The following is a 25,709-nucleotide window of genomic DNA, read 5'->3' as shown; positions in this document are numbered from 1 at the left end:
GATCGCGCAGGCGCACGGCGCGGCCGGGCGGGCCGGCTGGCTGGGAAGATGGCGGCGGGAACCCTGGCCGCCGCCGCCGCGGAGCGGGCCAGGGGCGTCCGGGGTGCGCGGGCCAGGGCCGAGGCCGGGCCATGAGCGCTCCGCCCTCGCGTCCCCGAGCCGCGGAGCCCGCCCGCGCCCCTCGCCATGGCGCGGCTCGCGGACTACTTTGTGCTGGTGGCGTTCGGGCCGCACCCGCGCGGTGAGTGCCGGCGCGCGGCCGAGAACCGGGGCCGGGGGGTCGGGAGCCGGAAAGGGTCGGTCACGGCGGCGGGGCTGCCCCAGGATCAGCCGGACACTTGCCGGCTGGGCTGGGTCGGGGTCTGGGGTCAGGGGTCGCAGAGGGCCGGCCTCTCCAAGGTGGGCAGCGCGATGAGACTGGGCGGGCCGAGCCTAGCCTGCCCGCCTCTCTCAGGGCAGAACCAGGCCGGCAGCGCCTCGGCGTCGCCCGGGAGGTGGGAGGGCCCTGGGGCGGCTCGGCCTCCTGACTCCCAGTTGGGTGGGATGGGCTCTCTCCGCCTTGGCCGACTGCCGGGCGGCTCTGCGTCCGGGGGCACGGACCGTTCACTTGCACGCCCCTCCTCTGACCCCCAGTGCCTCTGGTCTGGAGCCTCCGGCCCCTATGCCGTGTCTGGTCCAGGAGGCTGGGTGGGATGCAGAAGAGGAATGGGGTTCAGGGACTACTTCTTGAAGAGGTGGTGTCTGAGCTGGAACTCGAAGGACTTCAGGAGGAACCGTGGGGAGGAGAGAGAAGGTTCCTGGCAGAAGGCCTGCATCTTCATGCCTGCAAGCCAAGCCCTGGGTTGGGGATCAGTGTGGTGCCTGGTGCAGATGGCCAGGAGGTCCGTCTAGGGTCAGCGCCTATGTCTGAGAGCCCTTCAGCCCAGAGGGTAGGAGAAAGCAGCCTGGCAATGACATCAGCAGCAGTCGGGAGACAGTGGCGCTGGGGAGCGCACTTGGTGTGCCAGGCCCTGCACAGCCCTGTGTGTGTGTGATCTCACTTCCTCTCAGCAGCCCACCGAGGTTTCTCTCCTATTGCTCCCATCTGTAGAGTGGAGTCAGGGTGGAGTTTGAGTGCCTGGTCTGAGACCCCACAGAGGGATTGGGACACGCACCCTGGCTAACCCAGAGCCAAGCTGTGGGCTCAAATCCCAGTGGCAAGAGGGCAGTGCATGTCATTGGGGGTGGTGGAGGTGGCTGTGTGGTCAGACTGGGGCTGAACCTTGAGCCTGAGGGTGGGGTTGAGCACCCCCTGCGCCTACCCCAAGCTACCCTGCCTCTTGTCACCGCAGCAGCCACTGTCACCATCCAGGACCTGGATTTTCTCTCCTCTTTGCCTGTCTTCTTGCTGAGCCTCCACCTGCTGGACCCTGCACTTTCCAGACGCTCCTCAGTGCCTGTCCACTCAGCACTCGCTCCTCCTCTCTGCTCCACCTGTCTGCATATCCATCCAGTCGCCCTTGGTCATGAGCACGTCTCTCCCTCCAGAAAGGGAGTGCTTGTGGGCAAGGACCAGTTGTCCTCGTCCTGCAGTCTGCACGTGTCAGGTTCACTGTGTTGTTCAGGCCCAGAAAGAGAGCCATCTGCTTCAAGGCTTGTGGGGAGGGGGCAGTGAGGAGGGCCTGTCATCTGGAGCAGAGCGTTGCATGCGATCCAGGGAAACAAGGATGGCCAGGGGGCTGCACCAGGGTAGGGCCCTGGGCTGGGTGCCAGGGTAGGGGCTGCATGAGTAGAGTGGGCTTGGCAGCTGACGATGTAGGGAGGGCTGAGGAGGCAGAGACCGCAGGCAGAGGACAGGTAGGAGGCATGCTGATGGTGGTGGCAGCTGAAGGGAACGTCAGGGAGGCAGAAGGAGTCATGGGTGGGCTCCATGACAAACTGGTTGGAGCCACACGGGCTTGGGCACCCCAGGTGTGTGTGGACTCTGAGCAGGACAGGGGAGAAGGCTGGAGCCCACAATGCCTGCTCACCCGGAGTGGCCAGAAGGAATAAGTCTCAAGACATCCACTGCAACAGGGGTGGGAGGACCGTGGAGCCCCCTAACCACTGCCTTCTTGGGTTGGAGCTGGTCAGCTGCTGGCAGGCCACCCTCAGGGTCTCCCTTGGTAGGACTGGTCCATCTCTGTGAGGAACAAGCCCACAGGCTGGAACTTTGACTGTGGGGCCCAGGGCAGAGTGAGGTGGTGGGGAAGTCTGAAGCAGAGTGGGGGTCGGTGGGTCCCTGCTTCACCATTTGATATCTCTGTGACCTTGTGCCAGTCTTTAGGCCCTCGGCACCCCAAGTTCCCCATCTGGGAATGGGATGAGTCACACAGACCTTCCAGGCTCCTGTGAGCACAAGATGGACACACACGTGAAACCATTCGTGTGAGAGGCTCTGGGAAGTGATGGGTGTCTTGTTCATGCTGAGCAGCAGGTGTGTGGACGCCTGCAGGCACCTCAGCAGGAGGTGGAGGTCCCCCTACGTGCTGGCAGGCCTAGAACATTGGGGCAAGACACAGGGTCTTTTGGGTTCGGTGGAGAGGGTAAGAGTAGGGGGTGTCTTGTCCTTGGCCTGGATCTGGACATCCCGTCCGAGCTGCTGGATGCAGGGCCTGGGTGCTGAGCCCGAGTCCTGCCTGAGGGAGCATTCTGGCTTCATGCTACTACCTGGCAGACTGCTCCAGGCAGGAGGGCAAGGGGTGGCTGGTGGGACCCCTTCATTCATCTCAGAGGGTGCAGACTCCTGCCCTGGTGAGTGGAGGGGGCCCAGCTCTGGGGACATAGTGGGGGCTGGAGAGACCACCGGTGCCCCATTCCTGGCCCAGGAGGGCCCGGACGGTGGTCAGCTGATTTAACACAGTCTGGCCAGTACTGGGGTGTGTCTTTCGGGGCAGGAAATGTGTTCAAGCTGACCAGGTAGTAAGTGCACACTTTCCACCCCCCAATATCTGGGGAAAAGACCTTCTATCCCATGGCCTGGCCTCTTTCAGTCTTGACTTGCTGAGCTGGCCACATTCCTGGGCCCCATGTACTCTCCCCACCCATGTTCCTGCCCTCCCTCTGGAGCAGGTTGGGGCTGTTTGGGATGGCCTCAGCTGTCTCCCCGCCCCACCCTGGGAGCCTGAAGGGTCCAAGGCCTTGGGTCAGAGCCAGTCTAGTCTGACTGGAGGAAGTCAGAGAGGCTGCGGCCCCTCTGCACATGGCCTGCTGCTGTGGCTGGCTGGGAGTGGCCTGTGTGTTGAGGTTTGGGAGGGTGGAGCAGCAGGAAGGTGCTGTCCTTCCCACAGTTGGGCTCATCTCAGGGCGTGTGCGGCGGGGCAGGAGCGGAGACAGCCATCCTTCCTTGCCTCTGCCCGCAGCACATGCTGGCTGGGGCCGGCCCAGGCGTCGGAGCCTGGCACTGGTGATGGTGTTGCAGGCAGATGACAGATGCGAGCTCTGTGTTCTCCCCCATGGGGCTGGCTGTGGGGACGTGGCGCGAGAGGAAGCTCTAGTCCCTGTCTGTGTCTCAGGGGACCTTGGTGCCCTTCCTCCTGGGGCCCCCCGTAGAGCACTCTGCTGTGCTGCACGGCTGTGCTGGTTGGATTAGCCCTGTCATTGTAGGGTGGGGGTGTCTACCCCCAGGTGGGACAGCTCTGGTGGGACAGGGAATTCAGCTTCTGTAGGTTGCCTCCGTGGCCACAAGGGCTCAAGTGGGTGGGGACACTGGGAGATGTGGCAGAGCCCCGCCCCCATCCCAGGAGGCAGGCCAGCAGCCTGGTTGCCGCCTGGCCCCAGTTAGCACAGAGCTGAGATGTAGGCTGGGGTCTCAGAGAAGGGTGGGGGAGACCGGGGGGTCAGGCCCCTCCAGGGGGCACCCATCTTGGGAGGGCCTCTGTGTCCTGGTGTGCCTCGGGGCTCCGGAAGCTGCCCTGCACTTCTTACTGAAGAACATGTTTGCTTGTGGGGTGTGAGTGGAGCTGGGTGTGGGAGGATGGTGGTGGAGCCGGCTGTGTGTGTTCAGCAAGCCCTGTTCAGCCACGGTCCGTGCCAGGCACAGAGATGCAGCTTCCAGCTCGTGGAGCTCCTGTCTGGCCCAGCTGGCCAGCAAGTGCCCCCGGAGTCACAGAAGGGTGCAGTAGAGGTGGGAGGTCCTGGGGGTGCCGCTGCAGGCCCCAGGCTTGGGCAGGGGGCAACGAGCTGCCTCGAGGAGGGGACACTCTTTGGGCTGAGACCTGAGGGCCAGTTGGGCACTGTCATGGCCCACAGAAGGAGCCAGCAAGGGACACTCACTGCCCTGCCTGGTCACCTGCCTCCATAGGCAGCTGGGACAGCTCAGGGAAAGCCTTCACTTGGTCCTTTAGAGGGTCCTGGAGCCCTGCAAGTGGGGTTTCATACTTGAATGAGGCAGGGAGGGTGGGCAGTGGCCAGTGGCCAGCCACTCTGCCCGCTTCCCTGTGGGGAGAGGCTGCGGAAGGCTGCCTGTCCCCCGGCTTTGGGACAGGCTGTGGGGCAGAGGGTACGTCCCATCCACACATACCCCTCTTCCTCAGTCTGCTGCCTCACGGCAAGAACTGGGTGAGCCCTAGGTAGGTGCCAGCTGGGCCGCGCCCAGTGGTGGTTTGGGGCCGCACACCAGTCAGCCCCTGGGGGAGTGGAGGGGAAGGAGCTGTGGGTCAGGGTGAGCCAGCTTGGGCCTATTGACTGTGGCCCTTGGGGGTGGGCCTGGAGGGACCCCGTGTGCTGCATGTGCACGTGTGTGGCACCAGCAGACACCTGTCCTCCCCCACCTTGTCTTGTCTGCCACCTCTTCTCAGTGTCAGTGGTAAAAGGGGGAGGGGAGCAGGAAGCTGAGGTTTTGTGAGTCAGAGTCATGGTCCCTCACCCCCCCTTCTCCCAGGCTGCCTGTTGCTGACCTCCTTCCGTGATCCTGGAGGGTGGGTGGTCGCCTAAGAGTGCGTGTAACCCAGCTCCTCTGCCTTCCAGGGGCCTAAGGAATGCCTCCTGCTGGGGCCTGCCTGCCTGTGCCCAGGCCCCCAGCTCTGTCTGAGGCTCCTGTGCCCATTCAGGTCCTGGTAGACCAGGCTGGCTGGACGTGAGGCTGCATGTGACAGGTCCTCCAAGTCTGCACTTGGTGGGTTTCTGGGCCTTGGGCGGCCCTTCCCCTTACCTGTCTGCCCCTGCTTTTCTGCTGGCGTGGGCAGCAGCGTCGAGGCTGGTGGTGCCTGCTGGTCATGTGTGGGAGGTGAAGGTGGGGAGGCTCTTGTCTGTTCCTGCTTCGCCCTGCTTCCACGCTGGGTGGGAGCTTGAGGAAGAACGGAGACCCATGTCCATCCTCCACGAGGCCTGTGAGGGGTGCTTCCCTGACGTGGCCCTCATCATGCCCCCAGGTTTGGCTCCGCAGAGGGTGAGCAGGAGGCAGGGGCCTCCAGCTGGCCCGGCCACCATGGACTGGATCTGGGAGCAGTGCCCTGCCCATGGAGTGGGCGAGAGGAGATCAGATGGGACTTAGCGGGCCCTGTGGCTTCAAGGAGTTGGGGGGGGGGTCCTCTGGGGAACACACTGGGACATGTGCCCCTACCCCCCGGCCCTCCACCCTGGTCCAGGTGACCCAGGGCTGCACGCGGTGACCTGTGCAGGCAGGGAGCAGGCCTGTGCCACCACATTCAGTGCCCATGACGGCACTCCTGTCCTTCCTGCCAGCTGCCACTGTCTCTGGCTGTCTTCTGGGACCTTTGCTGGGCCCATCTTGTCAGAGGCAGTGAGGACAAGCAGCAGTCTGGGACAGAAACAACAGGTGTGAGAGCTCCACACCTCTCGCTCACTGTCCAGCAGGCCAGGGGGTCGTGGGGACTGCGTGCCTAGGCTGGGGGTTGGCTGTGAAACAGTCTGGAACAACTGTCCTCTTCCTGGAGGGGCAGGTGCCGTGCAGCTGGGCTGGCATGCTGGCTATGGTTCTGGCTGAGGGAGTTGATGCGGTTGGGGGCGTGAGGGCAGGAACAGGGAGTGCACGGCCCTCCCTCCAGGCTGGGGCTTCTGTGCTCTGGTGCCTGGCCCAGCCCCAGGCCTGCAGGGGGCCTGACCCTACAGCAAGGGCTTCTCCCTGTGCCCTCTGGTGGCCCTGGGCTCTGTGGCTGCCTTGTGGCCTCTCCTTAGAGAAACTGTAGGTCTGGGAGCTGAGGCTGGTCTGGTGCCAGGGTGGGGGAGATGTTTCCACTCGGGGCTTTGAGGCTCCTGAGTGGGTGGGGGTGTGGGAGGTGGTGGCGCTCTGACCCCCTGTCCTGTCCTCAGGGAGTGGGGAAGGCCAGGGCCAGATCCTGCAGCGCTTCCCAGAGAAGGACTGGGAGGACAACCCATTCCCCCAGGGCATCGAGCTGGTGAGTGAGGGGCACTCCCGCAGGGCCCTGCGCTGAGGAGGGGGTGCTGAGATGGCGCGGGGCGGCCTTGCTGGACTAAGAGGACCTGCCGCAGTGCCTGGCTCCACCACCAGAGGGAAGTCCTGTCATGGTGTCCCCTCGTGGTGGTGGGGCCCATGTCCTGCGTCACAGGGTCCTCGCCCCACACAGGGAGGCCTGAGGCCGTTGCTCCCTGTTATGGTGGAGGGACTGAGGGCCAGGAGGCACCCAGGTCACGGAGCAGGGTGCTGCCTGCTCACTGGAATCTGGCATCCGGGCGCTGGCTCTGCAGTCACTCGAGGGCAAGGGGTTAGAGGGAGCCGACTGCTGACTCTGGCCCCTTCCTCACCAGTTTTGCCAGCCAAGTGGGTGGCAGCTGTGTCCTGAGAGGAACCCGCCAACCTTCTTTGTTGCTGTCCTCACCGATATCAACTCTGAGCGGCACTACTGCGCCTGCCTGACCTTTTGGGAGCCTGTGGAGCCCACGCAGGTCAGCCTGCCCAGCGCTGAGCTTCCGGCTGGGGCCATTGTCCTCTGCTTGCATGTGTGCCCCAGCTGTGTCTGGTCCTGATGCCCTGCCTCATGGAGGCTGGACTTCCCAGAGGGCCAGTCCTGTCTGAGCACCTGTATCCTCCCCTGGGCTCAGGCAGCGTGCCTGAGAGTGGGGCTGACGGGGATTTTGTCCACAGGACGGGTTGTGCACCCAGGACGCCGCCGAGAGGGAGGAGGAGGCCGATGAGGGAGGCCCAGTGCGACCGTCACCCACGGCATCTGGCTCCCCGGGCCAGCTGTTTGCTCCGAAGACGCTGGTGCTGGTATCTCGACTGGACCACGCGGAGGTGTTCAGGGTGAGGTGGGCAGCCAGGGCTTAAGGCTGGACATGGGGTGCTCCCACCGGCAGTGCCATCCTCATCCCCCACTGGTGGTCCTTGCAGAACAGCCTTGGTCTCATCTACACCATCCACGTGGAGGGCCTGAACGTGGGCCTGGAGAGTGTGGTGGGGAACCTGCTGACGTGCATCATCCCCCTGGCCGGGGGCTCGCAGGTGGGTCGGGGCAGCTGCTGCCCACCCGCAGCCATAGGCCTTCCTGGTGCCCAAGGCCATGGGGTGGGGCCTGGGAGGCCCCTGGAATCCAGCCTGGGCTGAGCACGGCCCCAGCCTGGGATGCTCTCCTACATCTTGGTGCCGCCACCTGTCAGCTTGTCTTGGCCCTGCGCTCTCGCCTGTGTGCTATGTCTCGCCTGGCTCTCTTCCTGACCCACTTTGGTCCCTCTTGCCCTCTTGCTCCTCGGGTGTGCCTGTCTCTGGATGTCGGCGTCAGCTTATCCGTCCGTCCCTGGTCTGTGCCCTTGCGTGGGTGTGTCTAACTGTGTCTCTCTGCCTGTCTGTCCTGTGCAGCTGGACTCTGTTGAGGACGGAGTGGTACGGATTCTTTGTTTCTTCTGCCCACCCAGACCCCGTCCCTGCCCCAGGTCAGAGGCCCTGAGTTCTCTCTGCAGCACTGCGGGGGCCTACAGAGGCTGGCGTGGCTGTCCCTCCTGCCATGCTGCCCGCCCTGGCCAGGCGCACTTATCAGTCCCCTAGGCGTGACCGAGGCTGTGAAGCTCTAGGCTCTTGCAGGTCTGGTTGGAGCAAGTGAGCACTGGTCTCTCTCTCTCCACAGAGAACCATCTCTTTAGGAGCTGGTGACCGGCAGGTCATCCAGACCCCACTCACCGACTCGCTGCCTATCAGCCGCTGCAGCGTGGCCCTGCTTTTCCGCCAGCTGGGTGAGCCAGCCACCTACCCACAGTCCTTCCTCTCCTGCCCTGGGGCTGGTGGGCACACGCGGATGTCTCCCTGCTGGGGCAGTGCCAGGATCTCTAAGCTGTCCGTCCCGCAGGCATCACCAACGTGCTGTCCCTGTTCTGTGCTGCGCTCACGGAGCACAAGGTGCTCTTCCTGTCCCGGAGCTACCAGCGCCTCTCCGATGCCTGCCGGGGGCTTCTGGCACTGCTGTTCCCTCTTAGATACAGGTACTCACTGCCGCCCCTCCAACCACCCGCCCACAGCCCCGCCTCCTGCCTGCCCTCTGTGGGCCCGGCCGCACTGAGCCTAGTCCCGTTGCAGCTTCACGTATGTGCCCATCCTGCCGGCGCAGCTCCTGGAGGTGCTCAGCACGCCCACACCCTTCATCATTGGAGTCAACGCCGCCTTCCAGGCAGAGGCCCAAGAGCTGGTGAGGGCCCTGCTTGGTGTACACCTTGCTGCTCCAGGCCCTGCTGACTGGCCTGTGGGTCCCTGACCCCGCGTCCCGTTTGGTCCACAGCTGGATGTGATTGTTGCTGATCTCGATGGAGGGACAGTGACTGTCCCTGAGTGTGTGCACATCCCACCCCTGCCGGAGCCACTGCAGAGTCAGACGCACAGTGTTCTGAGCATGGTGAGGGAGGGCCGGGGCCTCAGGGAAGCTGGGTGGGGTCACTTGGTGGCAGGAGGCCTGGAGCCCGGGGCAGGTATGCAGCCGACTCCACTTCCTCTGCCTGGACAGGTCCTGGATCCAGAGCTGGAGTTGGCCGATCTTGCGTTCCCTCCACCCACAATGTCTACTTCCTCCCTGAAGATGCAGGTGGGGGTCACTGCCATTCTGGTGGGGGGCCTATGGCCATCCATGCCCTCTCCTCAGGTTTACTGCCGCTGCTGGCTGCTGGTAGTGCCGAGCACTCCTCCAGGGGCCGGGTGTGGAGGGTGTGAGCCTCGGAGCATCCTGTGCAGGCGTGCCTGTCAGCACCGTCTTAGAGGAGGCTCTGTGGCTTTGTGTGGAGGAAGATTGGAGGGGCAGGAGAGACAGAGGTGCCTGGCCAGTGGAGTGCCTGGCACTCACCTGCACTCACCTATGCCCCAGGATAAGGAGCTGCGTGCTGTCTTCCTACGGCTCTTTGCTCAGCTCCTGCAAGGCTACCGCTGGTGTCTGCACATGGTCCGCATCCACCCGGAGCCTGTCATCCGTTTTCATAAGGTGGGCGCCAGGCAGGGGTGGGGTGGGGAGAGGTGAGAGCCTCCGGTGCTGACCCATTCGTGTTCCCCAGGCGGCCTTCCTGGGCCAGCGCGGGCTGGTGGAGGACGACTTCCTGATGAAGGTGTTGGAGGGCATGGCCTTCGCAGGCTTCGTGTCGGAACGCGGGGTCCCCTACCGCCCAACAGACCTATTTGATGAGGTGTGCCCCTACCACAGCTGGGAGGAGCCCCCACCACCATCTCCTCGCCAGCCCACCTGACCCTGCTTCCTCCCCCAGCTGGTGGCCCACGAGGTGGCAAGGATGCGGGCAGACGAGAACCACCCTCAGCGTGTCCTGCGTCATGTCAAGGAACTGGCGGAGCAGCTCTACAAGAACGTACGGCGGGTGACACAAGGGGTGGGCGGGTCTGACGAGGTCACTGTGCCCCCAGCCACTTACCCACGCCTGCCTGTGTCCCCCCAGGAGAACCCATACCCCGCTGTGGCTATGCACAAGGTGCAGAGGCCAGGGGAGGCAAGCCACCTGCGGCGGGCGCCCCGGCCCTTCCCCCGGCTGGACGAGGGCATGGTGCAGTGGATAGTGGACCAGGCCGCGGCCAAGATGCAGGGCGCACCCCCGGCCGTGAAGGCTGAGAGGAGGACCACTGTGCCCTCAGGGCCCCCCATGAGTGCGTATTGGGGATGAGAGGGCCCTCAAGTGTGGCCTGGGTGGGGCGTGAGGTCAGAGGTAAGTGTGATCTCTGGTTCCCAGCTGCTATCCTTGAGCGGAACAGCGGGCTCCATGGCAACAGCGCGCGCCGGCTGGAGGTGGTCCGCAACTGCATCTCCTACGTGTTTGAGGGGAAGATGCTCGAGGCCAAGAAGGTGAGGGCACCCCAGGAAGTGCCGGGGTTCCGGGGTTGGGGACAACCTGGGCCAGAGCAGTGGCTTTCAGAGGAGCCCTGGCCCTTGTTCACCTGCTGCAACCGGAGGGAGCCGGACCAGCAGAAAGGCAGGTGGATGCCAGAACAGCTTCCTGGGAAAGCTCAGCAGAGGGAATTTACTTTAACTTTCAGTTATCAGAAAACCCTGAAGTTTCCTGCTGTTGAGTTTCTTTTTTTTTTTCTTTTTTTCTTAAACGGAGGTCCTTGAACCCAGGACCTCATGCATGTTAAACACGTGGTCTATCACTGAGCTATACCTCCCTCACTCAAGTTTCTCCCTTATCCTTGGCAAAAAACAACGTAAACCCACACGGGTCATTTATCTGTGGAGTATACTTACAAATTCGCCCTCTGAGGTGCTCACTGACACCTCAGGTCTCACGGCAGCCGCTGTGAGTCTGCCTCGTGTTTCATGGCTGTGTGGTCCCATGTGAATCACCTAATTCTTATACCTGCCCCTTATTGGGGGCCTGCAGGGTTCCAGTTGTTTTATAGTGGATGGTAGTGAGCACGAGACAAGCCTGGCCCCTTCTCTGCCGGCCCAGTGCTGAGCCAGCTGCTTGCTCTGTGTTAGGGTTCTGCTTTCTAGACACTGAGTCCCTGATTGGCCGAGCGGCTCAGGGCCCCGAAGCCGGTGCTTGCTGAGCTAGGGCCGTGGGGCCTCACCCGGAGCGTGCCATGAACTCTGCGTGGGGAGGGCTGGGTCCAGTAGAGTGTTGGTGCCTCCTGGGCAGTGAAGCTCTGGAGTCTGGGCACACCTCACCCAGATGGCTGCGGGGTGTCCTCTTGGAACCTGGGCTCTGGCCTCCCGTGTCTGTGCCAGGCCTTTTCTCTGCCTCCCTCCAGCCCCTCCAAGAGGTTGGATCTATATTCGGCTCATGTCTTCCTTCCGTTTCCCTGTCCCCAGCTGCTTCCAGCTGTGCTGAGGGCACTGAAGGGGCGTGCAGCCCGCCGCTGCCTTGCCCAGGAGCTGCACCTGCATGTGCAGCAGAATCGGGCTGTCCTGGACCACCAGCAGTTCGACTTCGTTGTCCGCATGATGAACTGCTGCCTGCAGGTGAGACTGGGCCTCCACCTACTGGCATTGTGGCTGCAGGGTTGGGGTGTGCAGGGTTCCCTAGTCTTCTGGGAACGCCAACAACTAGGGAGACATTGGTCTGCTGTTGAGGGTGGCGTGGGGAGAACTCTTGTTGGAGGCTGGTGTGGGAGTCTCCTGCCCCCGATCTCTGAGCAGCCCTGAGGACCTGGTGGAGATAGTTCAGGGACACTGTGGGAGGTGCTGCCCTGTCGGCGGTGCCAGTCGGGTGGGATGGGCACTGGGACAGGTTCCAACAACCCGGCTCTGCTGCAGGACTGCACCTCCCTGGACGAGCACGGTGTCGCAGCTGCCCTGCTGCCCCTGGTCACGGCCTTCTGCCGGGTGAGTGCCGGGTGGCACAGCATCTCCCCTGCCCCTCCCGCTGCACCCACTGACTCCCACTCGGCCTCTGCAGAAGCTGAGCCCAGGGGTGACGCAGTTTGCGTACAGCTGCGTGCAGGAGCACGTGGTGTGGAGCACGCCGCAGTTCTGGGAGGCCATGTTCTACGGGGATGTGCAGACTCACATCCGGGCCCTCTATCTGGAGCCTGCCGAGGACCGAGACCCCTCTCAGGTGCGAGGGTGCTCCCTGGGCCCGGGGCAGTGGCGGGCCTGGCCCTGGCTCACCTGCAGCCCTGTGGCAGGTCGGGGAGGTGCCTGGATGGGAGGACGAGCGCTCGGCCCTGGACGTGGCATCTGAGCAGAGGCGCCTGTGGCCCACCCTGAGCCGCGAGAAGCAGCAGGAGCTGGTGCAGAAGGAGGAGAGCACAGTGTTCAGCCAGGCCATCCACTATGCCAACCGCATGAGCTACTTGCTGCTGCCCCTGGACAGCAGCAAGAGCCGGCTGCTGCGGGAGCGTGCAGGGCTGGGCGACCTGGAAAGCGCCAGCAACAGCCTGGTCACCAACAGGTGGGGTGCGGCCGGGGCTGGGGCCTGGGCGGGACGGCCTCGTGTGGGCGGCCGTGCCCACTGTGCCCTTCCCTGGCCCAGCATGGCGGGCAGTGTGGCAGAGAGTTACGACACGGAGAGCGGCTTCGAGGACGCAGAGACCTGCGATGTGGCGGGGGCCGTGGTCCGCTTCATCAACCGCTTCGTGGACAAGGTCTGCACAGAGAGTGGGGTCACCAGCGACCACCTCAAGGGGCTGCATGTCATGGTGCCAGGTACGGGGTCCGGGCCTGTAGACACTCCCCTTGGATGGGTGGGCGGGGGCCAGGGCATGAAAGCTGCTCTCCCCTAGACATCGTCCAGATGCACATCGAGACGCTGGAGGCCGTGCACAGAGAGAGCAAGAGGCTGCCCCCCATCCAGAAGGTGAGTGGGGGCCGGGGGCCTGTGGGCACTGGGGCCAGGCTGTGTCCTGAGGCGCCACTCCTGTCCCTGAGCAGCCCAAACTGCTTCGGCCACGCCTGCTGCCCGGCGAGGAGTGTGTGCTCGATGGCCTGCGTGTCTACCTGCTACCCGATGGGCGTGAGGAAGGTGCTGGGGGCAGCGGGGGCGGCCCCGCACTGCTTCCAGCTGAGGGCGCCGTCTTCCTCACCACATACCGGGTCATCTTCACGGGGATGCCCACCGACCCCCTGGGTGAGCCTTTGGCCCCTTCTGCCTGTGCACCCCATCCCGGGGTGAGTGGGGCTTTCTCTGCCCCGCCCTCTGCCGTCCTCAGGGCTGCAGGGTCTCTGTGGGACACAGCCTGTGGCCTGCTCCCCCCCACCTGCCTGGGCTACCCTGGGACTCTGTGACCCCTCCCCTTCCGTCCCCTGACTCTGGCCCGGCCTGTCACAAGTGGGGGAACAGGTGGTGGTCCGCTCCTTCCCGGTGGCCGCGCTGACCAAGGAGAAGCGCATCAGCGTCCAGACGCCTGTGGACCAGCTCCTGCAGGACGGGCTGCAGCTGCGCTCCTGCACCTTTCAGGTCAGCCGGGCGCGGGCACTCCTGGGGTCTGTGGGCACTCCGGGAGGGCAGGTGTCTGAGCCCTGGTTTCACTCTCACGAGCCAGCTTGAGCCAGCGTTGAGCCTTTTGTGATCCCTGAGTTTACGGGAGTCCCTGTGCGCTGGCTGGGTGTCCTCCACCTGTGCGATGTGCCAGCCTCTGAGGTTTTCCCGTTTCCTAGTGAGGCCCTAACCCTAGAACCTGTGGACTGTGTTGTATGAGCCCGGCCCAACTGAAACACACAGATGAATGAATCGTGGTCAGAGCTTGGGCTCCTCAGCCGCGACCGTGTGCAGCTCTTCTGACCCTCTGTCCTTGGGGCGCCCCCTCAGGAGGTGTCTGATGCAGCACAGGAGGTCCCACAGGCCCACCTGCCTCTGTGGTCAGGGCCCAGGCCCTGGGGCTACCCAGCCGCTGAGGTCCTTCTGTCTGGTGCAGCTGCTGAAGATGGCCTTTGATGAGGAGGTGGGGTCTGACAGCGCTGAGCTCTTCCGCAAGCAGCTGCACAAACTGCGGTACCCGCCGGACATCAGGGGCACCTTCGCGCTCACCCTGGGCTCCGCCCACACACCTGGCAGGCCACCCCGCACCACCAAGGACAAAGGTCCTTCCTTCAGGTGTGGAGCTGAGTGCCGAGGCCAGGGAACCCACCCTTCCCAGAACCACCGTGTGCACGTCCCCACGTCCACCCTTCTCACCTCTGCTGACCCTGCGCCTGCCCTAGGACGCTGTCCCGGAACCTCGTGAAGAACGCCAAGAAGACCATCGGGCGGCAGTATGTCACTCGGAAGAAGTACAACCCGCCCAGCTGGGAGCACCGGGGCCAGCCACCCACTGAGGACCAGGAGGATGAGATCTCAGGTGGGGGTGTGGGGAGCCCTCGGCCATCTGGTGGAGACCCCCATGTGGAGGGTGGGGGCCGGGGTGGTCTGTGGGTGCAGACCCCCGTGTGTGCCTGGCCCACCCCAGTGTCAGAGGAGCTGGAGCCCAGCACGCTGACCCCTTCCTCGGCCCTGAAGCCCTCGGACCGCATGACCATGAGCAGCCTGGTGGAGCGGGCATGCTGCCGCGATTACCAACGCCTGGGCCTGGGCACACTGAGCAGCAGCCTGAGCCGGGCCAAGTCTGAGCCCTTCCGGATCTCCCCGGTGAACCGCATGTACGCCATCTGCCGCAGGTGAGCGTGGCCGGCAAGTGAGCACCGCGGGTGTAAGGCTGCAGGCCTGGGGGGTGCCCAGCCACGGGTCCAGGTGTGCCTTGGCCTGTGAGCATGGGGGAGGGCCCCTCTGCCTCCCCTCACATCCGTCTCCCCACAGCTACCCCGGGCTGCTGATCGTCCCCCAGAGCGTCCAGGACAATGCCCTGCAGCGCGTTTCCCGCTGCTACCGCCAGAATCGCTTCCCCGTGGTCTGCTGGCGCAGCGGACGCTCCAAGGCCGTGCTCCTGCGCTCAGGGGGCCTGCATGGCAAAGGGGTCGTTGGCCTCTTCAAAACCCAGAACGCGCCATCTCCAGGTACCCTGCTCCTCAAGTCCCCTGCACCCTGTCCTGCCCCCATCCGACCCACTGCGCTCTGCCTCCAGCTCCACCTCCTCCTGCAGGCCAATCCCAGGCGGACTCAAGCAGCCTGGAGCAGGAGAAGTACCTGCAGGCTGTTGTCAGCTCCATGCCACGCTATGCTGACGCGTCTGGACGCAATACCCTCAGCGGCTTCTCCTCAGCCCACATGGGCAGCCACGGTGAGCATCCTCAGGGCGGGAGGACTTGGGAGGGTGGGGCGGCTTTTATGGAGGGCTGGCCAGCAAGGGGACAGAAGTTCTGGGGTGTGGGAGCAGGTAAGTTTCCTGAGGCCCGGCTCTGACCATTCCCCCTCAGCCAGGCTTCTTGACCTCTGCATCTTCCCTGCCCATGATCTCCAGGGCCTTGATGTCACTGGACACTGTCCTCCTTCATCCTGCTCCCCCTGCAGTGTTGCCCACGCGCCGTCCAGTCACCTTACCGCTTGGCCACCATACTTCTCATCTGTCTTGGCCCCCTGGGCCTTGTCTGCATGGTGTCCCTGTCCCTACCACGGGCCCCCTGAACATAACACTGGACCTGCTGCCCCTGGCAAATCCAGGCCCACAAGACCCTCCCTCCCTCTGATCACACCAGCCCCGCCCCCTCATACACCTTCTGTCCTGCTCTGCAAGGTCCCAATAGGCCAGGGTGCAGAAGAGGCCGCAGGCCCGACAGATTGGGGGCCGCCAGGGCATGGTGCAGCGTGGTTCCCACAGGTGCTCGGGGATGCAAGAAAGTGTGTGCTGCTGCCCATGAGGGGTGGTCTGGTCTCTGGGGGGGTGACAGGCGGGGATTTTGTTGGGGGGGTGGGCCATGTGGGTGCCTGGTGCTGGGAGAGGATTTTAGACAGGAGACCCACCAGGGCCCGAGGGCATACAGGCGGGGAGGGGTGTGTGTCAGAATGGGCCGCTGCCTCCAGGGTCTCCCTCCAAGGCCATCACTTCTGCGTCAGGCCTACCCTGCACCTCACCCTGTCTTCCCCCCATCTCCCCTCCAAGACCCTCGTGGATGCTCTGATCCTATGTGGCTTATTCTCTCCACCCGCCTGAGAGGTGCTGGGCCTCCTTGAGGGCTGGTCCTTGGATTTATGGCTCCAGCTGCCTTCCAGCCCACGTTGTTCCTCTGTGCCTGGGGCCTGGTGTCTAGTGAGGAGCCTCTTAGTTTGTGCCTGGAGGTCTTGTCTCTCCATTGGAGGCATGAGGCCTGTGTGGCTGCCCACGCGGGGCCAGACTGTGGCCCAGTGCTGACCTAAGCCGCCCACTGCCTGTACTTGAGCAGATGTGGTGACAGTGTCCGCCTGGGAGGCTTGGTGGGATGGCTGATCTGTGCCACCGATAGCCATCCTGGCTGTCACGTGCTCAGAGTTCGGGGATGTCACATGAGGGGTCATTTCTCTGTGAGACCCTCCGCATACCTTGGCTCGTGCAGATGTTACTCCGGGGCTCACCTGCTGGCCAGGCCTTCCTGATCTCCTCCTTCCCCTCACGCTTGTCTGCGTTCTTCTCTGCTGTTGCTCTGGCCCCCAGATGCACTGGGGTTCTCACGTGGGCTGGGGGCTGGTGGCACCCTCTGTGGTCCCAACGTTCCAGAAGCCCGGGCATCGTCTTTGACTCTTCTCTCTGCCTGTCCTGAGTCCTGTGAGCTGACCACCAAGGTCTGCAGCCCTCCTTGTGGCCGACTGCCCCTATCCTGGCCCAGGCTGCTCTTGCTCATAGTACAGGGCCTCCCGGTGGCCCTGCCACTCACTCCTGTAGCAGGAGAGGCTCCGGAACACAGGAGGGCCTTCACCCCCCACCAAGTGAGGCCTGAGGAGGGCCTGCTTCCTGGCCCCTCGTTGGCTGCTGGAGCACACTCGCCTTCCCGTCCCTGTGTCGCCCGCAGGCCTCAGCCTCCATCTGTTACCGCTCGCTGGGTGCTGGGGCCACAGGGGCTGGGAAGAGGGGCGGCCAGTCTGCCTTCTTGGTAGTTGATAGGGATGCTGTCCTAGAGAGGTCTGGCCTTGGCACCTCCCCTTCTGGAGGGGCACAGACCTTCCCCTTCTCATTCCTCTGCTGGAATGTTGCTGTCCAGACACCAGGGTCCGTCATTAGGCATGCTTTACCTCTGGTCACGCTGTCTCCTCTTTCTGCTCTCCAGAGATTCTGAGTGGCCCCTGCAGGCAGCGTCTTCTCCTCAGGATCCTTTGTCCTCTGGTTCCTGTGTCTTCCCTGACTGTCCCCAAAGCCCCACCGGTGCCTCTTGGTGTCCCTGAGTTCTGGGCATGGGCCACCCCCTCATTGCCCAAGGTGTATAGGGGCTCAGTTCACCTCAGCCGTACATGCGTTCCAGTCCGGCTTCTGCATCACAAGGACACACTGTCCCCGTTCTGGGTGCCCGTGCTTCTGCTCGCAGCTGGTAGGCTGGTGGTGTGCTTGCTTGTGGTGCCCTGTGCCCTCCGCAGCAGGTGAGCCTGGGGCAGGGCCAGGTGCCGGCTTTGGAGCCAGAGACCGCTGCGGAGCTTCCTCACACAGGCTCCTGTGCCTCCAGGCTGCATGGTCCCAGCCTGTCAGCCTTGGGCCCAGCCCTCACAAGTCTGCTAAGCTAGCCTTGCCGCTGGGGTTCAGGCCTACCCGTGTCCTGGACCAAACCGCTCTGCAAGGTTCCAGGCTGGGAGTTTCTAGGCTCTGGTCCTCTCCAGGCCGTGCTTTGTGGCCTCCCCTCTCCCTACGCCGGGCAGAGGACGATTGGTGGCCATGTGCCATTGAGCAGGTCAGGCAGTGACCATGGGGCTGGGGCTGCAGAGATGGGCCATAGAGGAGGCTTGGAAGAACAGCCCAGGGTCTTCCTTGTCCCTGGGCCCTCTGCTCCCCGGCCTGCCCTGGGGGCCCACAGGGCCTCGGCAGTGATCCTCACTGTATCTGGGGCCCCCAGGGTGGTTGGTGGGAACCCAGCCTCTTTGGGCCACAGCCCCCAACCCCCACACTCTGGGAACACCCCCGGGCCTTGGGCCAGGCCTGAGCCTTCTCTCTGCTGTGCCCCCAGTGCCCAGCCCCAGAGCCAGGGTCACCACGCTGTCCAACCCCATGGCGGCCTCGGCCTCCAGACGGACCGCGCCCCGAGGTACCGTACTGGCCACATAGGCCGGCTCCCCTACACCTGGCACTGATGGCCCCTATGTGACTGAGTGACCTTGGGCACTAACGTCCCCACACACCTGGCACTAACGGCCCCGTGTGACCAGCATAACCCAGCCCCCACCACAGCCCTGGGCACTAACAGCCTGATGCCCTGAGTCCCACCCTTCCCTGCCCTGGGAGCTCAGCCCCAGGCAAGTAGTGCCCCAGCCCTACTCAGGCACTCACATGGTTTCTCTGTGCAGGTAAATGGGGCAGTGTCCGGGCCGGTGGGCGCAGTGGGGGGCTCAGCAGTGATGTAGGCTCCAGGCTAGCAGGCAGAGACATGCTGAGCCCACCCCAGGCCAATGGGGCCCCCCCTGACCCAGGCTTCCTGCGGCCCCAGCGTGCAGCCCTCTACATCATTGGAGACAAAGCCCAGCTCAAGGTGACTGGGGTGGGGGCACAGGGTCAGGTAGGGGCACAGGGCCTGGGCGCATCTGACCATGGCTGGTCTCCTCCAGGGTGTGCGGCCAGACCCGCTGCAGCAGTGGGAGCTGGTGCCCATTGAGGTGTTTGAGGCACGGCAGGTGAAAGCCAGCTTCAAGAAGCTGCTGAAGGCATGTGTCCCTGGCTGTCCTGCCACTGAGCCAGGCCCAGCCTCCTTCCTGCGCTCGCTGGAAGACTCAGAGTGGCTGATTCAGGTCTCTCTATGCCCCTGCCCTCAGTGTGGGGGAGGGGGACATGGGGAGGGACTCCCTGCCTGGGTGCTGGGCCCCCACTTACCTAGAGCCAAGGCAGGCCGGGTCTTGCTTGTCCAATAGTATTGGGCTCTGGGAGGGGGTGATGGCTACTTCCTGGTGGTGGACCCAGACGGTGGAGGGAGGCCAGGCTTAGATCTGTCAGGGCTTCCACTCTCCGTCCGGGTGGGGCTGGGCACCTCAAGGACAGAGGGCACCTCTTCAGGCCCAGGAGACTTGGGCGGGTGTGGGGTAGCATGCCAGAGCATTTCGTGTCCATCCAGTGCTGTGCCTGCCTCACAGGCTGTCCCCAGGTGTGGGTCTTGGCCTGGTTGGGTGCTGGGGTCCTAGGCCAGGGCTCCAGGAGGTGCTGAGGTGCTGCTGGTCCCTGTAGATCCACAAGCTGCTGCAGGTGTCGGTGCTGGTGGTGGAGCTCCTAGACTCGGGCTCCTCGGTCCTGGTGAGCCTGGAGGACGGCTGGGACATCACCACTCAGGTGCGCAGCGGCCAGGGCGGGGGGCAGGCCAAGGACTTCCACCTGTGCCCTCCTGACGTGCGGGGGTGCTGGTAGGTGGTGTCCCTGGTGCAGCTGCTCTCAGACCCTTTCTACCGCACTCTGGAGGGCTTCCGTCTGCTGGTGGAGAAGGAGTGGCTGTCCTTTGGCCATCGCTTCAGCCACCGCGGGGCCCACACCCTGGCTGGGCAGAGCAGTGGCTTCACACCTGTCTTCCTGCAGTTTCTGGACTGCGTGCACCAGGTGAGCAGGTGGCTGTGGTAAGGGGAAGTGCATTCTGACCGCTAGCCCCTGACCCCAGACCCCGCACAGGTCCACCTACAGTTCCCCATGGAGTTCGAGTTCAGCCCATTCTACCTCAAGTTCCTTGGCTACCACCACGCGTCCCGCCGCTTCCGGACCTTCCTGCTTGACTCGGACTATGAGCGCATTGAGCTGGGTACGGGCTGCAGGGCCGGGGCCTTGGTCGTAAGGGTGCGGCATGGTCGCGGGGCGGGGCGGGGCGGGGCGTGGTCGCGGGTGGGCTGGGGGCGTGGTCTCCGGGCGGGGCGCGGGTTGGGGGTGGGGCCGGGGCGGGGGCGCTGGGCAGGGTGGCCTGAGCACTGCCGCTGCAGGGCTGCTGTATGAGGAGAAGGGGGAGCGCAGGGGCCAGCAGGCGTGCCGGTCGGTGTGGGAGTACGTGGACCGGCTGAGCAAGAGGACGCCCGTGTTCTACAATTACATGTACGCGCCCGAGGACGCGGAGGTGAGCCGGGGCCTGGGCAGGACGCAGCAGGGCCCGGGCTCCCACCGGCCCGGCTCCTCACTCCAGGCCGCCCCCCAGGTCCTGCGGCCCTACAGCAACGTGTCCAACCTGAAGGTGTGGGACTTCTACACCGAGGAGACGCTGGCCGAGGGCCCCCCCTACGACTGGGAGCTGGCGCAGGGGCCCCCCGAACCCCCGGAGGAGGAGCGGCCCGATGGGGGCGCCCCCCAGAGCAGGCGGCGGGTGGTGTGGCCCTGCTACGACAGCCGCCCCCGGGTCCAGCCTGACGCCATCTCCCGGCTGCTGGAGGTGCGTGCGGCCCAGCCGGGCCCTGAGACTCCGAGGGGGTGTCCGAGCACGCACGCCGGTCCTGTGGCCCTGCCCTCCCCCACCCTACTGGCGGTTGGTACCCATGGCTCCCTGTGGACACCGGAGGCTGTTACCGTGAACCCCCGGGTCTCAGGACTCGGCTTCCTTGCCCCCGGCTCGTGGGGGTCAGCCTTCGGGGAAATCGGCATGTTCCCAGGTGCCCTCCCTGTGCTCTGCAGACCTCTGCCCTCTTCTTCCTCGTGTACCTGGCTGTCAGGCATACTGAGGTCTAGCTGCCCCACCCACCCTAATGTGGACAGTGCTCTGCTGGGTTCTCTCCCTCTGGTGCCCCCTTCAGAGACAGTCCTGGAAGCTTGGGATGGACGTTCTGGCCTCTCACCCTCTCTTTGCTGTCCTTGGTGGGCATGTCTGCTCAGCCTCAGCAATCAGGATCCAATAGGGCAGGGACCTCTGGGAGAGGGAAAAGAGCTCCATGGGCGGGGAGGGGCTGGGGGTGGCGTAGAGGGTGGCCATCCAGTGGCCAGGGTTCTCTCTGGGGCCGAGCCATCAGAAGGCAGTGGGCCTCAGGTCCAGACCAGAAGAAGGTTTGCATCCCGCTGCCCACTCTGTGGCCGGCTGGCTTTGGTGAGCATCTAAGTGTCCTTGTGGGGGAAGCAGGGATGCTGACTCCTGCCTCTCCAGGAGGTGGTGAGATGTAACCAAACAGGTAGTATGTTTCGACGCCCCAGCACTGGCGTGGTCTGAAGACACCTGCCACCCAGGTCTTGGGGGAGCCAGGTCGTAGTTCTGTGGGCGGAAGTGACCCATAGACACAGAGCAGAGAAGTGCTCCTCTCTGTCTCTGGGAAGACTGTGGCCTGGGGGCCGGGCCCCCAGCTGGCAGCCTCTGTGCGGCATTACTGTGTGTGGCGCTTTTGCTTCTGTCAGGTCTGTGTCTACGGTCAAGGTGAGTTTCTGGTACTCAGCATGTGGTTAGCTCTTCTTTTTACCTGCCTTTTCTTTTACTGGAATTTTTAATCCATTGATATTTGATTACTGGTGTGAAGTCTAGCTTCTGGCTCTTTTCTACCTCATTTATTTTTTGCTCCTTTCTTCCTTTTGTTATTTTCCCTAACAGTTGAGTATTTATTTATTACTATTTTGTGTTGTCCACTTTATTTGGTTTTGGGGGTATATCTTGAGCCATTTATGGGTTGTCAGTGCCCACAGTCACAGTCCATCTGGGGTTGGATTGTACCCCCCCAGGGAACCATCCACTCAGCCCTTCCCAGCCTGCATGGCTCTGTCATCAGACATTTTACTTTTACCTAGGAGATCAGCACCCAGCATGTATTGCGTTTGTTTTAAATAGTCAACTTTGTTTTAAAGAAAGTAGGAAACAAGGAAAAAGCCCTCTCTTTGCCATTTCCAGCATTTTTCATTGTTTCAGTGTAGATCTGCTCTGGTATCATTTCTCTTCAGCCTGAGGAACTTTGAATGTTTCTTGTAACCCAGGTCTGCCAGTGACAGATTCCCTCAGCATTTGTTCACATGAAAATGCCTTCATTGCGCCTTTTCAAAGGGTGTTTCCTTTGGATGGAATTCTAGGTTGACAGCTATTCACACCCTCCATTTTAAAGATGTCATTCCGCTCTTCCCTGTCTTGCACTGTGTCTGATTAAAGGTTGGTGATGGTTCTTACTGTTGTAAACCTCACGTGATGTGACCTTTATGATTTTTCCTTTGCTTTTGGTTCCAGCAGTTTGGCCATCATGTGTTTTTCCTTTGTATTTGTCCTGCTTGGAGCTCTTTAAGCTTCTTAGATGTATGAAGTGATAGTTTTCATTAAATTTAGTACATTTCAGGCCACTGTTTCTTTAAAAAGTTTTTTCTGCACGATCTCTCCCTCCTCTTCTCTGGGACTTTCTTGTCCTGTAGGTCACCGAGGCTCCGACTGTCTTTTTCCTCCACTGCTACCTCTCCGCAGTTCGTTTTGGATGATTTCTGTTACTCTCTTTTCAAGCCCAGAACTCTTTTCCTCCTTAGATTTAACGTGCTCTTAAGCCTGTCTGAATTTTCCACTTTAGGTACTGTATTTTTCAGCTGTAGAACTTCCGTTTTTCTCCATAGCTTTTATTCTCTGTAGAGATTCCCCATCTACTCAACTGTTATCTCTATCTTTAAATCTTCAACACATTTGTAATAATTTTGAGTATTTTGTGTGCTAATTGAGTATCTTTCATTTCTGGGTCTGTCTCTTCCTCTGAGGATGGCTCTCACTTCCTGCCTTCTTGTTTGTCTAATAATTTTCTGTGAACTGGACATGGTCGAGGTTCAGGGTCATGGGCTCTTCCTCTAGCCTTGGGTTTTACTCTTGCAGGCAGGTAGTGAGCCCGTAGGTCAGCCTGGTCTTTCGGGGTTGTTTTCAGCCGTGCTCGGGCAGCTCTAGAGAAGCCTTCCCCGGGGTTCAGAGGAGGCCTCCTCCAAGTGCGTGGTCTCTTCAGGGTTTCAGTTGAAGGTCTGATGTTTTCAGTAGGGTCTCTCCACTCTGGCTCCACATTCCTACACCTTCCTGCATTAGTCGCTGCTCTCTGCCAGGCCTGTGATGTCTTGCCTTGCACATGGCATTCAGTTTGGCAGAAGACTCAAGGAGGCCTTCTCTGGACTTCTAGGGCTCTGGCCAGTGCCGCCGCCTCCTCTCTCTGCCACCCTGCAGATCCAGGCACATGAGCCTCCCCGAGCTCCCGTCAGTCTGCCTGGTGCGCTCTGGCCCCTGCCGTGGTCCTGTCTCAGGGCCTCGGCGCTGCATGGCTGGCTGCTCGTCCAGGTCCACTGCCTTTCTGTGTGGAAGTCAGCTCACTGTTGCTCTTTTGAAGGCGGCATGTCTTTTTTCTGCCTAGTTTTGGAATTTTCTCTTTTTCAGGAGTTTTCCTGTGTCATCCTGGGTTTGTGCTCAGCTTATCCCTTTTGGGGTTTGTAGTGTTTCTTGGTTATGTTTTTGATGTCTCTTGTTAGTTTTGCCAAAGTTTCAACTATTGTCTCCAGCTGTTGATTTTGCCCAAAGCCACCTCCTGTACGACACTTACACGTGTGTTAGACCTTCTCATTGTCTTACTTTCCTGTATTTTCCATCCTTTTGTCTTTTCACATCCCAGTCTGAGTGTTTTCTTCTGAGTAATCTTTCAGTTCTTGAATTCTCCCCTAGGAGCTGCAGCGGCTGGAGACAGAGCTGGGCCGACCCCCTGAGCGCTGGAAGGACGCCTGGGACCGGGTGAGAGCTGCACAGCGCCTTGAAGGCCGGCCAGACGGACGTGTGAGCGGGTGTGGGTGTGGGGGGCTGGGGCGGGCTTGCTGCCAGGGGGAGGCGGCGGTCACCCCTCTGACACAGGCCCACCGTCCTGCCCCCAGGGAGCGCCCAGCTCCCTGCTGGTGTCCAGTGTGCCCCACCACCGCCGCTCGCTGGGGGTGTACCTGCAGGAGGGGCCTGCGGGCTCCACCCTGAGCCTCAGCCTGGACAGCGACCACAGCAGCGGCTCAACCGCGTCTGGCTCCCGCCAGGCAGCCCGCCGCAGCACCAGCACCCTGTACAGCCAGTTCCAGACAGCTGAGAGTGAAAACAGGTGTGAGAAGCACCGCCCCCTGCGGCATGAACGCCTTGAGCTGGGGGCGCCAGGGTCCTGGGTGGTTCCCAGATCAGGATCAGGTGCCTTGGGGCAGCTTCTAGTTTCTTAGGTGGAGTGATTTGTGGGGTGGCCATGATGGTGGCCTGAGCAGAAGCTGACAGTTGCTGGAGAGAAGCAGGTGGGCGTGGGGAGAGTTTGGGACACAGAACCGCTGACCACAGCCAGGCTGCGGAGGCTGCAGAGGGCAGGGGCGGGGCCATGGGGTCCTACGAGGCAGGCATGGTGCCCAGTGATGGGGGAGCAGATTCCAGGTGAAGCTGCATCCCGCCCTCTGGGCCTGGAGGGGCCATGCTGCCAGTCTCCCCAGACCTGCCTGCTCCACGGAGGACCAGGGCCTGGCTCTGCGTGTCAGGCTGTTTCCCTGAACCCTGAGGCTCTGGTGTGGGACCCTCCCCCGTGTCTGTCCTGTGAGGGGGTGGGGGTCCCTTCTTTCTGGGGACAGCCCCAGGCTGCTTCAGTTTCCCTTGCCCTGTGCTCCAGGCTGTGGTCAGTCTGGGGACAGGGGCCTTGGTCTTGCTGCTGGGGCTGGTGGGGGTGGGAGGCGGGGCAGTCACTGGGCCCCTTCTGCTGCAAATGCAGGTCCTACGAGGGCACCCTGTACAAGAAAGGGGCCTTCATGAAGCCCTGGAAGGCCCGCTGGTTTGTGCTGGACAAGACCAAGCACCAGGTGAGTGGTCAGTGAGCCAGGGGAGGTGGGGGGGTGGGGGGGAAGCCTCCCCTGACTTCTGCCCCAACTCAGCTGCGCTACTATGACCATCGTGTGGATACCGAGTGCAAGGGCGTCATCGACCTGGCAGAGGTGGAGGCCGTGTCCCCTGGCACCCCCACGATGGGTGCCCCCAAGACCGTGGATGAGAAGGCCTTCTTTGATGTGAGCTGTGACTGGGGCACAGGGAGGTTGGGGCAGGTGGCTGCCCAGGTTGGGCCGTGGAGTCAGTGTCTCCCTGTCCCCAGGTGAAGACGACACGTCGTGTTTACAACTTCTGTGCTCAGGACGTGCCGTCAGCCCAGCAGTGGGTGGACCAGATCCAGAGCTGCCTGTCAGACGCCTGAGCCCGGCCCTGCGTCCAGTCGTCCACTCGTTGCAGACCACTAGGGGTGGGCAGGGCCCCCCGGCCATGTTTACAGCCCCCGCCCTTGACAGTATTGAGGCCCCGCCCCTGATGTGTGTACAGTCCCCGCCCAGCCCCACCCTGCCCGCCGGCTCTAACTTATTTTGGAGTCGCAGCTGACCGCCACCGGGAGCAGCCATGGTACAGCCCCTCGCCGTCGGCCTGTAAATAGTCCACTCCCACCCGCCCTGTCAATGTGCTGGCCCCGGCAGGCCGGCCGCAGGCAACCTGCTCCTAGAACCAGAATCTATAAAGAGAGCTAATGACAAGCCACGTGGCTGTGTGTCCTCGGCCCGCCCAGAGGGTCCCCCACCCTCTTAACCACCCAGTCCACTGAGGGGCCTGTACTGGTGCGGGGGCCACAGCTGCACCAGGCCTCTGCCTGGCATCCGGCTGCCCATCCCCCCAGGCCTCGGAGGCCGTTCTCAGGGTTGGAACAGAAGGTACCGCCTGGGGGTGTGTTGTGAAGAGGGGAACCAGGGGAAGAGGCCCCTAGGAAGCTGTCCTGGGTCCAGAGAACTGACGGGGTAGGGGTAGCCGGAGGACACAGGGTCCAGACTTGCTGTTCCCTGGTCACATGAGTCAGTGGGCTGGAGGAGTGGGAGGAGGGGGCCTGGTGGGAGATGT

General features: G+C 62.7%; 1 protein-coding gene across 3 annotated transcripts; it reads left to right on the top strand.

Annotated features, from left to right (window-relative positions):
* Positions 1–37: 37 nt before the first annotated feature.
* On the top strand, positions 38–25,351 carry SBF1 (SET binding factor 1). Of its 3 annotated transcripts, none has more exons than XM_072973786.1 (41): positions 38–241; positions 6,292–6,377; positions 6,748–6,885; positions 7,085–7,243; positions 7,331–7,441; positions 8,061–8,166; positions 8,280–8,412; positions 8,507–8,615; positions 8,706–8,819; positions 8,928–9,005; positions 9,282–9,395; positions 9,466–9,594; positions 9,673–9,771; positions 9,859–10,063; positions 10,147–10,259; positions 11,226–11,375; positions 11,670–11,738; positions 11,812–11,970; positions 12,041–12,306; positions 12,388–12,560; positions 12,638–12,711; positions 12,786–12,981; positions 13,184–13,311; positions 13,769–13,947; positions 14,055–14,191; positions 14,300–14,507; positions 14,647–14,843; positions 14,930–15,067; positions 17,910–17,987; positions 18,247–18,428; positions 18,505–18,684; positions 19,115–19,216; positions 19,292–19,477; positions 19,547–19,673; positions 19,849–19,979; positions 20,058–20,288; positions 23,493–23,558; positions 23,696–23,907; positions 24,550–24,637; positions 24,710–24,841; positions 24,925–25,351. In XM_072973786.1, exons 1-41 carry the CDS (start codon positions 187–189, stop codon positions 25,021–25,023), a joined length of 5,637 nt encoding a protein of 1,878 aa, XP_072829887.1. In that variant the 5' UTR covers positions 38–186; the 3' UTR covers positions 25,024–25,351. The 3 variants fall into 3 exon arrangements, with proteins under 3 accessions (XP_072829887.1, XP_072829886.1, XP_072829888.1); XM_072973785.1 differs by having other exon boundaries at positions 23,493–23,600; XM_072973787.1 differs by lacking the exon at positions 17,910–17,987 and having other exon boundaries at positions 23,493–23,600.
* The last annotated feature ends 358 nt before the right edge of the window (positions 25,352–25,709 follow it).

Source organism: Vicugna pacos, chromosome 12 (assembly GCF_048564905.1).
Source record: "Vicugna pacos chromosome 12, VicPac4, whole genome shotgun sequence".
Taxonomy (NCBI): domain Eukaryota; kingdom Metazoa; phylum Chordata; class Mammalia; order Artiodactyla; family Camelidae; genus Vicugna; species Vicugna pacos.
This window is presented reverse-complemented; position numbering and strand designations above follow the sequence as displayed.

Bases quoted from the DNA above. Each gene is read 5' to 3' on its own strand.
- SBF1 (XM_072973785.1), top strand. From the start codon at position 187: ATGGCGCGGCTCGCGGACTACTTTGTGCTGGTGGCGTTCGGGCCGCAC. The intron at 12,712-12,785 runs GTGAGTGGGGGC...GTCCCTGAGCAG, and splicing joins GGCTGCCCCCCATCCAGAAG to CCCAAACTGCTTCGGCCACG. The intron at 17,988-18,246 runs GTACCGTACTGG...TTCTCTGTGCAG, and splicing joins CAGACGGACCGCGCCCCGAG to GTAAATGGGGCAGTGTCCGG.